Source organism: Nothoprocta perdicaria, unplaced genomic scaffold (assembly GCF_003342845.1).
Source record: "Nothoprocta perdicaria isolate Ctin4 unplaced genomic scaffold, notPer1 scaffold_0, whole genome shotgun sequence".
Lineage (NCBI taxonomy): Eukaryota > Metazoa > Chordata > Aves > Tinamiformes > Tinamidae > Nothoprocta > Nothoprocta perdicaria.
The window spans coordinates 13,198,358-13,210,644 of record NW_020454092.1 but is presented as its reverse complement, the minus strand read 5'-3'; the positions used below and the strand labels follow the sequence as shown (position 1 = coordinate 13,210,644).

At 46.5% G+C, this 12,287-nt stretch overlaps 1 protein-coding gene across 1 annotated transcript in view; it reads left to right on the top strand.

The window, feature by feature from the left end:
* Positions 1-322: 322 nt before the first annotated feature.
* The window catches only part of ERI3 (ERI1 exoribonuclease family member 3), a 114,903-nt gene continuing 102,938 nt past the window's right edge, over positions 323-12,287 (top strand). The window contains exon 1 of the mRNA XM_026033384.1: positions 323-597. Within this exon, the coding sequence (XP_025889169.1) occupies positions 346-597 (252 nt within the window). The 5' untranslated portion in view covers positions 323-345. The remainder of the gene's footprint in view (positions 598-12,287) is intronic.

Below are 12,287 nucleotides of genomic sequence, written 5' to 3'. Positions count from 1 at the left end.
TGATTTATAGTGTATTCTGCTATGATCAGGTTCAATGGGGATGTGTGATCTGGCACCTGGAACAGTGATTGTGTCTCATAGCTCTTAATTTAGAGCTATTTGCAGAGGTTAATTTCCAGGTGCCCGTGCTTCCAGCCACCTTGAGCCCCATCCAAATGCCACCTGTCGTGCTTAGAGCAGGTTACTGTGTTGCTGCAGATTTCTAATGCCGGCCCTTCCACCGGGAAGCGCAGAGAAAATCTGTGATAGCCAAATGAGGATGAAGAGAGGGATAGCAGAGGTGAGATGTATATGTGCCTAAGTAACAGGAGTCTCTCTTCAGTTTCAGATGCCTCTGGATGTTCAATGGTAGCACTCCTCCATACTGGAGCAGCCAAGTTTCCCCGCACGTTGCTTCCAAGGGTGAGACAAGCTGTGCGCTCCCTCCTCGCGGCTGGCGTTCTCAAAGGGTACGGCTCCATCGTAAGCAGGAAACTGGCGTCCCACGGCTTTGGAGCTTCCATGGCAGCAATGTCATCCTTCCCTCCACAGAGATATCACTACTTCTTAGTGCTGGATTTTGAGGCCACGTGTGATAAGCCACAGATTCATCCTCAGGTAAATAGCTGATCCTGTTGATTCTCCCTTTGCAAGCTGCTGCTGCCGTTCTGGGAGATGGTAGGGAAAGCCACGATGCCAGCTAGCTCGTTTTCCCTGGTTTGTCCCGCCTGGCTGTTGCTGGTCCTCCAGGCCTCTTATCAGTCCGCTGCTCTCATAAGCAGCGCCAAGTCCATTCAGTGGGAATTAAATGAAGGACCCTGATTTCTATCAAGGAAGTGAAAATTCATGTTATCAGCGTGTTAGCAAAAGCACTTTCCTAGGTCATGTATGCTTGTCATCTGCCTGAACTGGGGAGGGGTGTGAGATTGCTGGCTGGGAAGCTATGTTATTTGCATACTCAAGGCAGCCTTTCCTGATTCTGCAAGGAAAAAAGGCTGTTACTAGCCAATGGATTTAGAAATAAAAAAAGTTGAGATAAAAATATATGCAGAAATGCTTAATGGTGCCTCTAAGTAGATGGGAACAGTAGTTCTGAGCTGTCTGATCTTGCTGCATTTATCTTGCCTGAGTGTTGGCTCTGGAGTCTAATAAGTTAGGGACAATTCAGCCTCAGAGAGGTTTTCCTAGTGCCTTAACTCTTAAGACAAGCAATGATCTGGGTTAAGTGCAGAGTTTTTTCAGCAGACAGTTCTTTCATAATGGTGAAAGGCAAATGAGTCCATATACTTTTTAGTGCCCAACAGGGTGGACATGAGGGTCACGTTTAAATTGGGAAAGCGTGATTTAACAAAACAAAAACTGATAGTGGATTGGTAACAAGCGAACAGATTTCAGAGGCTGTACACTGATTTCAGACTTGATCTCCACCTCTGTAGCAAGCAGCCAGCAATGTGCAGCTGYCTAAGGATATGTCTGTTTGCTTTGTTTCAAATATGCTGGAAATCAGGCAATTTCTAACATGTCTTGTTACTGAGATGAGTTAGTGCAGGGAGTCTGTTTCCCAACGCAGCTGTGGTTTCCTTTGGGCTTGTCCTGTCGAAGGGATGCTACGGGTTGGGATCAAACTTGGGTCCCCTGCAGTGCATGCTGCTAGTCYCATGTTTCCTGAAAATGGAGAGCAAATCCCTGCTCTTCTGCGGGGTCTTTGTGAGGGATGTTGTGTCTCTGCCTCCAGTTGTGCCGGGAAGGTCTTAACTGTTCTCCAAGTGAGATGTCAGGCTATTTCCTATATGCTCAGCCTCGGGTGCACAGACCTGTCAAAGCTGTAAATTGGATCTACCTTGTCCCTTTGGATATGGGCTTGGTCTGTGCACATTTTGATGCAAAACCATGATGCATGTGGAGCTAGTTTACAGCTGGCAGTAAAAAGGAGCATGAGTGGAATATGATTACTACTGTTTTAAGGAGCTTTGTCCCCAAGTCCTTGCCAGGGAAAGTAATGGTCTGGGCCAATGCAGATCTGCTATATATTTTGTTGGCGGGATAACACCTTTAAGGTAGAGATGTTCTTTGGTGGTGTTTTTCCAGTCTGCTGTGTTCAGTGTCAGTGTGTATCGTATCTTGCGTAGCAATGTCTGTCAGTCGCTCACATCCTCACAAACAAATTACTTTGACAAATAAAGAAATGGTTCTGGCTCCGCTAGAATCAGTGTAGCTGGAGAGACTGAAGCTGCTTGCCTGAATTGGACGATTCTGCAGAAATGAAGCTCAGTTGCTGTCCCTGCCTGCACCTTTCCTCTTTGCTGGCCAGATGAGTTTTTGCCCTGCTTGCTTCTGAGCTGCACCTCTTGGTGAGCAAACTGTGCTGTGCATGGCAGCGATGCTCCGGGCAAGGCTTTACGGGCAGGTTCCTCCCCTGGAGCAGTGACACACGGTCAGATAGCAGCGATGTGGTCTGAGGGCAGCAGYAGTCAGATGTTGATCTTAAGTGTGATCCCGGCTGTTTTTCCGCATTTGTTCAATTACAGGTGAGAAACAGCAAAATAGAGCCCTAGCAGGTGATGCAACAAAATTCCAATGCACTGCAGTTTGTTGGTGAGGCAGCTGCTTGTAGAGCTAAGCTGTGGTCCAGGTTACTTTAAGTGGGTCATCGTAGCTCTAAGCATAGCCAGCTTGGCCTGAGAGTCTTGCAGGGGCCGTGTGCCACCACACAGCAAGGCTGYACATCTCACTAACTACTCTTTAGAAAATTCCTGCTTATTACCAGAGAACTAGAGAAGGAGCTAAACTTTCATCTATGCTAAGGCGTTTGACTCCGCCGTTTGTTCTCCTTCCCACAGCATCTGCTGGTGGTCRGAGCTGCTTTGTTGCCAGCAGCCTGGCTAACCTTATCCCTGGGAGATGTCCTTCGTGTCCCTTTCAGAGCCCTGTAGATTCCTGCCTTTCCCCTCCCTTTCACACTGAGGTCTCGTGGCGTGGCCTCCGCACCAGGGCTYAAGGAGGGTCAAGAGCAGTGGTGGTCCCCTAGAAAGCTGCCTGTGCTGTGACTCGGCTCCTGGGGACACTGGCCGAGTGCCGCGAACAGCTGCCCTTTGCTTTATCACTCCTTTGGCTGCTGCGGAGGCTCCTTAATGTTTCCTGTCCTACATCCACGGGAGGATGACAGTGTTGGGAATGGTAATTGAGAGCACTTCAACAGGCCAGCCTGTGTCCTTGCTGCATCTTGACGGCTTTCAGCAGATAGGCTCCCAAAACAAAGCGTGTTAGTGCAGAGAGGCAGCTTGGCTTTGGGGCTTTATGGGCTTATTGATGAGCAATGAGGCCATTTCAAAGACTACACAAATTGGGGAATTTAATTGCATTGCCCCCAAATGTAAAAMACTGAAAGAACAGAGGTGCAATCTGTGTCTCTTAGTGTTTTAATCAGCTGCAGGTGAGCTGGTGTGGGCAGAGAGGGGTGGTCATGGCCCCTGGTGCCTCCTGAAAGCTCCTTGCAGCCAGGAGAGCCATGTACATGGGGCCCTTTAGACACAGAAACGGAGACAGRGACACATGTTAGTAAGCGGGAGTGTCTCTCCTTCCTTTGTCCTTGTAGACCGTGGCGTTTACGGTGGCCCGTGGTCGAGCTGCAGCTCCGTGTTCGGGGTTTTATTGGGGCCGTGAGCGTGTGCCCCGCTCGGCGCGAGCCGAGCATCCCRCTCCAACCCCAGCGGAGGGCAGGCAGCGGGAGCGTCTGCAGTGCAAAAACTCCAATGACAGAGATCACATCTCTGCAAAGCTGAGTTTGAAACTGGGCCTTGATTTAGCATGTTAATCTCTGCTGCYGCCTGTTAAAACTGCTGAGGTTAAAAGCAAATAATACTCCAGCTTGTATACGTTTGCTGCCTGAAAGCTGGAATRAAAACCAGACCCCAGAAGTGGCAGGAGTCAGTGTCTCGGGAGGTGGAACTAGAAGTTGTTGAAATGCTAAATGAGCTGTTGATGATGATAAAGATTTTTTTTAATGTCAGTTTATTCAGGTACTTGACTTCAGTCTCTCAAATTTAATAATCTTTGGGGAATTTGAAAATTGCCTCTTTCAATCTCTGTGTAAAAGGAAGGTGTGAAACATTCCGATTCTGTAATACTGAGGTTGTAAAGGATGTTGTGAACAGAAGCAGCTAAAGAATTTAAGTACAGATGTTACTTTCCAGTACGTTCAAAATGCAGGTGTATTCTTTTGTACAGATATGTTTTCTTTAGAATATYCTCCATATTTCAAGTTTAACTGTTCCTTTTAACTGTTATTTTTGTAAGTTTCTTTTTATTTTATATAAACTGCATATACCTGCTAATATAGAATTTCTTTCACTTTTTCAACATAAAACTGCAAACATTGAGACTACGGATAAGAATGTTTAGCTGCTAATTTATTTGTGCATATGTGTGTGTGTATACACACACACACATGCAATGTATGTGCAGATATATTTTCTGTCAAAATTGTATTGGCAGATGAAATTCAGCCTTGCTTTAAGGCAATATTAAGTCCAAGTGCAAAACGAGGGTGAGTTGCTTCCAGCCTGTGTTTCCTTGAATGCTCGTGTGCRTGAGTGCCGAGGTTGTTTTCCCTGGACATCGGGTTGTGCTCCCGAGCTGTAGCTGCTGAGGTGACGGCCACGCTCGGTGTGCTCTGCTCCGCTCCGCGCTGGAGCAGGGACTGAGTGATGCGCCTGTGATTTACACACTGACCTTGTAATGGGAATGGATGTTGATTCCTCCTGAATTTAGGGCTTAGCCGTGGACGTGCGGTCCCTGCYGAGCTGTGTGCTCAGGGTAAACAGGGAGGGGATGGAGGAGCTGCCTCTGAGCCACGGCCTGAGCTCGGGGGAGGTTCTAGGTGGAGCGTGTTGGGAATCAGGGACCAGGAGCTCGTGGCAGGGACCAAAGCAGCAGCAGGTTCTTTCCTGAGTGCTCTTCGAGCCGTGCTCTGTGAAGACTGCATTAAGGCAGTCCTAGCTGAAGGCCAGGATGGGAAGGGTGGCTCTCAAAGCYGCTATCAGAGAGGTTGTCACAGTCCTTCCCAAAGGCACCAGTGGGGATGTGCCGGCGCTCACCTGCCCTATCGAGACRTTCCTGTGCAGCAGCTTTCTTCTAGCACGGGTTTTGTGGAGCTGGGGAGCTCAGTGCMTTGGAAATCACCTGCCAAAACCTGTATTAAAGCTGATTGTGAATTGCTGGAAAGTGAAGAAATTGAGGCTTGTTTCCCATGGCAACTTTAACTCGGTGCTCTCGTGCATAAGTATTACAATGGAATATTAATCCGCAATTACCTGTGTTCATGCAGCTTAGGCCTGGGTGTAGTTTTAAATACCTAGTTCTCAATTYGGCTTTGTCCACTGTTGCTACTGTGGGAGCACCAGTAAAATGTGTGCAACACACAGGCTTAAAGGCTTTTTTTTTTCACTCTTAGTAAAAGTATGTATTATGTTTTTGCCGATTGTAGCTTGCTTTACACCCTTTATTTAATGAAACTGCATGGCTGCTGTTCCTGTGTTGTGATGGTTTAAGTTCCTAGAGTGGTGGGAAATAGTTCATGTAAAAAATATTTTAGATTATCTGTCTGTTCATGTTAATTTTTGTATAATCTATTGAAAAACCTTTGAGTCCTTATAGTAGCTCCTCTGAAGAGTTACAAACTCTGCTAAAGGCACCTAAGTATCTGTAACTGCCCTAATTCCAGATGCACCCTGTAGTATTTGAAGTGATGAAAAAGGTATGAGAAGAAAGAAGTTTATCTTGGGTGTTTTACTTGATGGGGGCTGTTGTGAAACCTATTTCAGCCAATGTTGAGTATAATACCTTTTTTTTGAAAGACAGAGATTGGAGAAGAGCAACCAGCATTTCAAATGGCTTTTGYGGGGTCTGAAGTCCCGGCTGCAGCATCGCCCGCGGAAGCGTGTTCTCCACGACAGTCGCTTTGCCGACCTCCCTCGTTCCTGTAATAAGTAGGGACAACCTTGCTGTGACCCGTATCAATCTGACGGGAAGGGTTACGGCTCCAGGCAGCAGAATGGGCTGTGTTTGTTTAAAACCTGATGAGCTGAGGTAGCGTGGGCAGCTCCYATCCCCAAACAACCAGTGGACCGCCGGGCAAGACATGTGATGTATGGAAATATTCCATTTCTTCAAGATGCAAACCCGGTAGTATTATAGTGACAAGCCTAAAATACCAGGCGCTCAGGTGGCTGCCTGCTGCAGTCCTAACCTGACCCAACCTGCTTAGCTTTTGGCTCATTATTGACAGGCCGAGGAGATGACTGCTTTAAAGCAATCAGTCATGTTGCCCTTTCCCTCGCCGCGCGCGGAGACCCCGCATCAGTTATGCATCCCGGCGTGCAATTCCCCACCTGTGCTGTTTGAACACTGTATCCTTAGCTGTGCAAACATTACACATCGCTGCGGTGACAAGTTGCAAAGTTAAGTAGACTTGTTGTTACAGCAGGAAGCAGTTGAGCTGCAGTCACCCTGAAAAGAAAAGATCCCTGCGAGTTCAGGAATGCGCTGGGCCCTTGGAGTGTGTTTAAGGATTTCTTTGCCTTGCTGTGAAGCAGCTGCTTGGGGTGCTGGAAGCGTTTACAGCACGTGCTTTTCTGAGGAGAAGGGAGGGATGCCACGGTGTTAATCCTGGGACTCCTTAGGGCTCCTGCTGGGTGTTTGGTGCTGTCTGGTAGCTGGTGACCTGGGCTCCTCAGCCTGAGACACCCGGCGTGGCCTTTTAAAAACGTGCAATACCCTGAGATGCTGCAGGGAGGATCTTCTGCTTCTTGGCTCCTGAGCAGTCACTGAAGTGCAAATCTGATCCCCCCAGGGGAAGGGCAGGACTGATGCTCAAATGAATAAACAGCTTTCAGGCAGATCTTCCAGAAAACTAGAACAGGGATCAAACAGGGAAAACAAAAGKGCAGAAAGTAAATACTGATGTGTTAATAGCCTTGTAAATAAATAAAGTGACCATGAGTTCAGGGGTCCTTCCAGTTGTCCTGCTGTGGTCCCCCCAGGCTCTTGGTGGATACAAGCGATGGCATCTGGAGAGCACAGGGTTGATGTGAGGAGCTTTTCAGTTCTTGGTTAGGCTCTGGCTCAAACCTCCCTCTGACCTTAGCTAGGGTAGCTAATAGCTAACATGTACCCCAGGTTCAGCTGCATGTTTCTCTGCCTATTTGCTCTTCCACGTGGTGGTATCTGCCTGGGGTGCTGCGTTAGGGCTTGACTTTTCTCTTCAGGCAGTTATGGTCTTTGCTGGTACAGGTTCCCTGCTTAGTTTTGAGCAGAACCTCCCAAGTRGGAGGTGCAGCTTGGCTCTTTCTGGCAAAATCTCTTGCCGTCTCCTACTTTGTTCCAAGCTGGCTCTGTAACCCACCTCTTGTTGTCTTTGTTGGTCTGGCCACTTGGTGGCTGGCGAAAGTGTTTTGGTTGTGTTATTTAATCCCTCTCTACGCCAGGCAGAGGCGATGCTGTCACCAGCAGTTAGCTGTGACGCTTGTAAAGCTGCGGGTGTTCATTTCCATGCACTAACATGCCCTTTCTGCCCATCCCAGATGTTTGAGCGGTGCTGGGAACATTGATTGCTTGTGCTGCTCGATAGTTGGGTGAAGAGGTTGGATCTCGCAATGATTTGATAAGTCTGCATTGGGGATGTGCACAGGCTGCTCGCCGGGGCCAGAAAAGGGTGGACTTGAGAAGAGATGTGGTGTAGTCACCTTCTTGYGGTACAAAAGTAATATTTGGAGAGTCCTGTATGCTTTTTCTAACCTGGTCTGAGCATTAAGCTTCCCCAAACTGTCAAGCTTTAAATTACTGTTGTGTGTGGCAGTTGAGATTTTCTGGGTGGTTAAATATATGTCAGTAGTGCTTGAAAAAAATGAGTTGAAATGTCAGTGTGTCTGTATTTCTCATCCTCAGTGTGGAAAGGGAAGGGAGGTTCTGTGGCTCCCGATGGCTGGGTGCTGCTGGGAAGATTGAAATAGCTTTGTTGCTTTTGGCAGGTGGGTGATGCTGATGGTGACAGGCAGAAGTTGAGCTGTGAGCTGGTGGTTACCAAGGGTTTTACTTGATATGAAGGGGCAAGGGTTAGGAGCCAGCTTTGAAAGTGTGGAGGTATGGTGGCATGACAATCCCAAAGACTACAGTGCTGGGTTTAGGGGGAAATGTCACCTTTAAGGGGMAAAGTCATGTGGATCCTCCTGTTTTCGGGCCTGTAAGAAGGGACCCCAGCTATAAGAGTGTTTTGTTTTAGAGTCTATGCTTAAAACATTTTAAAAAGGTCCAGAAGAAAAAGCTGATTGTGGCCAGGGGTCTGCAAAACACAGTCTGTGCACACACACTTGAAGGCATTAGAGTGTGTAGTACAGGGAACTGAAGAGGATGCAAGAAAACAGTTTTCTGCTACAGAAAAAGGGAAGTCTATGTCTACTGTGCACAGGAGAAGTCATGAATTTAAACAACGCAAGGGAAACTCCTATTAGGCATTAGGAGAAACTTTCTAATGATAAGACGAATGAAACAGCAGGATAGAGTGCCTGGGGAGTGTGTGAATCTCTGTTATTGGAGTCTTTAAAAACAGCCTAGACAAAGTCAGAAATGATTTAGGGGGAGATGCTGCTGCCTTAGGGCAGGTGCATGGACTAGATGTCTCTCTTAAAGCTCCAGCTCCTGGAGGCATGTGATTAGATGGGAATTTCAGCTCCTATTAAAGGAAGAGAAATGATCCCTCACTCTCATGCTTGCAAGGAAACACCTAGAAAATATGAGCTAGGTTTGATGCCAGCSTGTAGAACCCAGAAGACAACTGAAAATTGACCATTGAGGAAAACCAGCCCTTGACATTGGGTTCGAGTACCTGAATATTGAGAGTTGGCAGTGAGGTCAGTCTAAAGGCAGGGGGTGGAAGAAACCCTGGGTAGTCARAGGATCCAGGAGCAGAAGTTGTCTTCACGTCGTCATCTCCCTGTGTTTCATAATTTTTCCATGTTCCTGCCTGCTGCATGTGTTTTCATGTTTCGCGATGTGTATTTCTCCTCATGCTTTTCCCAAGGATACGACGTTTATTTAAACATATTTAGTTAGGTGTGTGCAGATGTGTATCTTCACCTAAGCAATGATGGAAAACGTAATTTGGGGGTCAGCTGCTTCCCCAAAGGCCTCTTCACAGGGTTATTTTGTACCTTGGGCAGAAGTGTCGGGAGACTCGTGGCTGTGTGTGCACGTAGGCACCGCCACGTGCTTGATTCAGCAGAAGTCTTGCTGTCCCCACTGCAAAAGGGTTGTGTTTATGGCAGTCGTTTTAGTTAGTTAAACAGAAATTCCGAATTGGGGAGAAGACCTATGAGGTCATCTCGGTTACTGCCCCCGAGGGCTAGTGCAAGGCTGCTCAACTTGAAAACAGCTTTAGTTAAAATAATAATTAAGGCAGGGAATGGGAATGGGGAAGGCAGATCTGTTAGGCTAGTGCTGTCCTTACTATGTCCCCTTTGGATTTTAATTGCCTTGGAAAAAAGGGAAATCGCAAGCCTTTAACAGCTCTGATTCTTCTTGCTCTTCACTCCCCCTCTTCTATTCCCTCCCGGAACTTGGAGGCATCAACTCTCATCTGTCAAAGTGTAAATCAGCAATTAAAACACAAACAGCGAAATGCCAAAGATGACCCGAAGCACAAAGCAACTGACAAACAAGTCCGGACAAATCGGCGGATAATTTATAAGCATTGCCCTAAAATCTAATTATTTGGCAATTCGAATTTGCAGCCGGCCAGGGCTGTGCAATAAATTTAACCCGCCATAAATTATTTAGGAGCAGCCCGTGGTGTAAATCAAAAACACGAGTGTTTGTTTAAGAAATAAGCTCCTTGTGCATAAAATGACTTTTTTCTTTAAAGAGGGAAAAAAAAATCCCYGAATAAAATGCACTGATGCTGAGTCTGTGTTCCCTCCAGTGAAACTCCCTTGCATTTCCCTCCCTCACCTTTTCTGAAGGTGCAGAGTGATCTCCTGGTAGGAAGTTCTGTCTTTTTTTTTTTAATCGGGGAAGAAAAAAAAATCCTTTTCTCTTAAAGCATCTGCTGGTTTTCATTACATTTTTGAACAGTCAGCTCTGATTTTTAGGGGCATCTTTTATTCTGATGTTTATGAAACTTCTTCAGATGGGGGTGGGAGTAGGGAATAAATYATTCTCTGCTCATTTTTGAACTGAATGGCCACGAGATCTTCCTCAAATATATAAACCCCTGTCCTGCGGTAAGCCCTGTCCACTTCTTGCATGGGCTTCTCAACTCGAAGGTTTGGAGAGCCGGGAAGTTTTTGCTGTGGACTTTCCTCTAGTCTAAGAATGTTAATTGCTCCACAGATCCCAGAAGATGAGCAGAAAGATTTTTGTGGGGGAAGCAGAGCAACTTTTGCTGCTTGCTTTTCCGAGTTGTAGAGATCGTGCTGTTCCAGGAAGGCATTTAGTGAGTATTGGCGTGTGCTTGTTGATTTATCATCGAGAAAATCCAGGCGGCCTCTTCTCGTGCTAAAACAGGGGGGTGTCATTTGGGGCGGATGGGTAGGAAGAGGCTGTGTTTGCAGCAGTGGTTTCACATGCCCGTATGAATTTTTCAGGTCCCTTTGAAAGGAAAGCCCATAGCCCCTCTGCAGTTTATGCTGCAGCTGACTTGCTTCTCCTCAGACCCCGTGTCATGGGATGGGCAGGTTTAAGAAAAAAGATGGGGAGAACTGAGCTAGATTTGCTTGAAGTAACGCAAAATCGTGAATAGAAGATTGCTGGGAAGACRGTGGATCCAGTAATGGGTATTTCTAAGCCTAGGGCTCTCTCCGTTGCTATTGTGAACGTGTTTGGGTGAGCAGCTGAGAGGAGGGACAGGGCGGCAATGTCTTTTTCTTTAAGCGTGTTAATATTGATTTTAGAAGCTCTGTGTTCCAACAATATAAATGCAAATGTCTGTAATTGGGAGCTGCGTGCAGAATTTCTCAGCACAAAACATGCTCAACTTTTCACGACAATGAAAGGAAAATAAAAAGCTGCTTATTTACTGCTGATGGTTGGAAGCCTGGATTTCCTTTCGAGTTAACTTTGCAGTGCTAAATAAAGTACCTAATTGCAGAGCTTGCAGAATTCAAATGGCTACATTTGTTGTTCTGGTACCTTGTGGCTATTGGCAGTCTCGAACACCCTCCGTGTTATTTCAGCACATCCATAACTTTTGGTTGAGAGAGAAATCCTTGGAAAACCCAAACGCTGCTGGGGGAAGATGATGCAGTGGTTGGCACGCAGGTAACCAGTGCTGGACATGGAAATGCATAAGGGTCTCAAGGTAGCTCCTACAAGTGATCAGCCTGATAAAGGAAACCAAATGTGAGTGAACCCCTCCTTTTAATTCCATTGCACTGCTTCCCTCCGCCTTTCCCACCTGGGAAAGGGCAGCCCAGGGCCTTGGCTGGGGGGATGCAGCCTTTTCAGCTCACCAGGCTGCTGTGGGACATGAGGGAGCGCCTGGCTGCCTGTGTGTATGTGTGTCTGAGCACTCACCATTTCGGAATAATTACTAATGAAATTCTAGATCTGTAATAACATTTTGGATATCTAAAACAAACCATATGCTTGTTAAATAAAAAGAAAAAAAGAAAGAAAAAAGTGGAAACAGATCAACTTTTAGCCATAAATTCTTGGTAATAGAGACCTCTTTTTTTCCCCTCTTTCTGTTTATGTTTGATAGATATTTTTGTTTCTGCAGGAATGTCAACTCTTAATTTCATGATGTATCATGGGCTTAAGAAAATTGAATTTAATAAAGGCAAAAGATGAATGGCACCTTTAAAGGTCCCAACACTTGTCTTTATTAGCAGGACAAACTGCAGGGTCTCCAAACACTGCTTCTCTCCAAATGAAAGTTTAAATGAAAAGTACAGCGGTGTCACAGGTTAAATTTCATTGCAGGACTGGCTAACGTCGTTAGTGAGGAGTGGGGCTGATTTCATGGGGCTGGTATCTGTTGCCTTAGATACCAGCGGAGCAAACATTGCCAGAGCCTGGAAAAATCCTCGCTGTAGGAAGCGTGCGGATAAACAGCCTTTTGGGAAAGGCCCTTTACCGCTCRCTTGAAAAACGGACCAAATAAGCCCCAAAGAGCTGCTGTTCTYTCCCCACGACGTTCGCGTTGCTGCTCAGGTTCCACCCCAGCTCGCACGTTTCCCCCAGATCCACAGTCACGCTTGATATTGTTAAATTTTCCACATTTTTTTAGTAGATTTTTTTTTTTCCTCCTCCGTGTT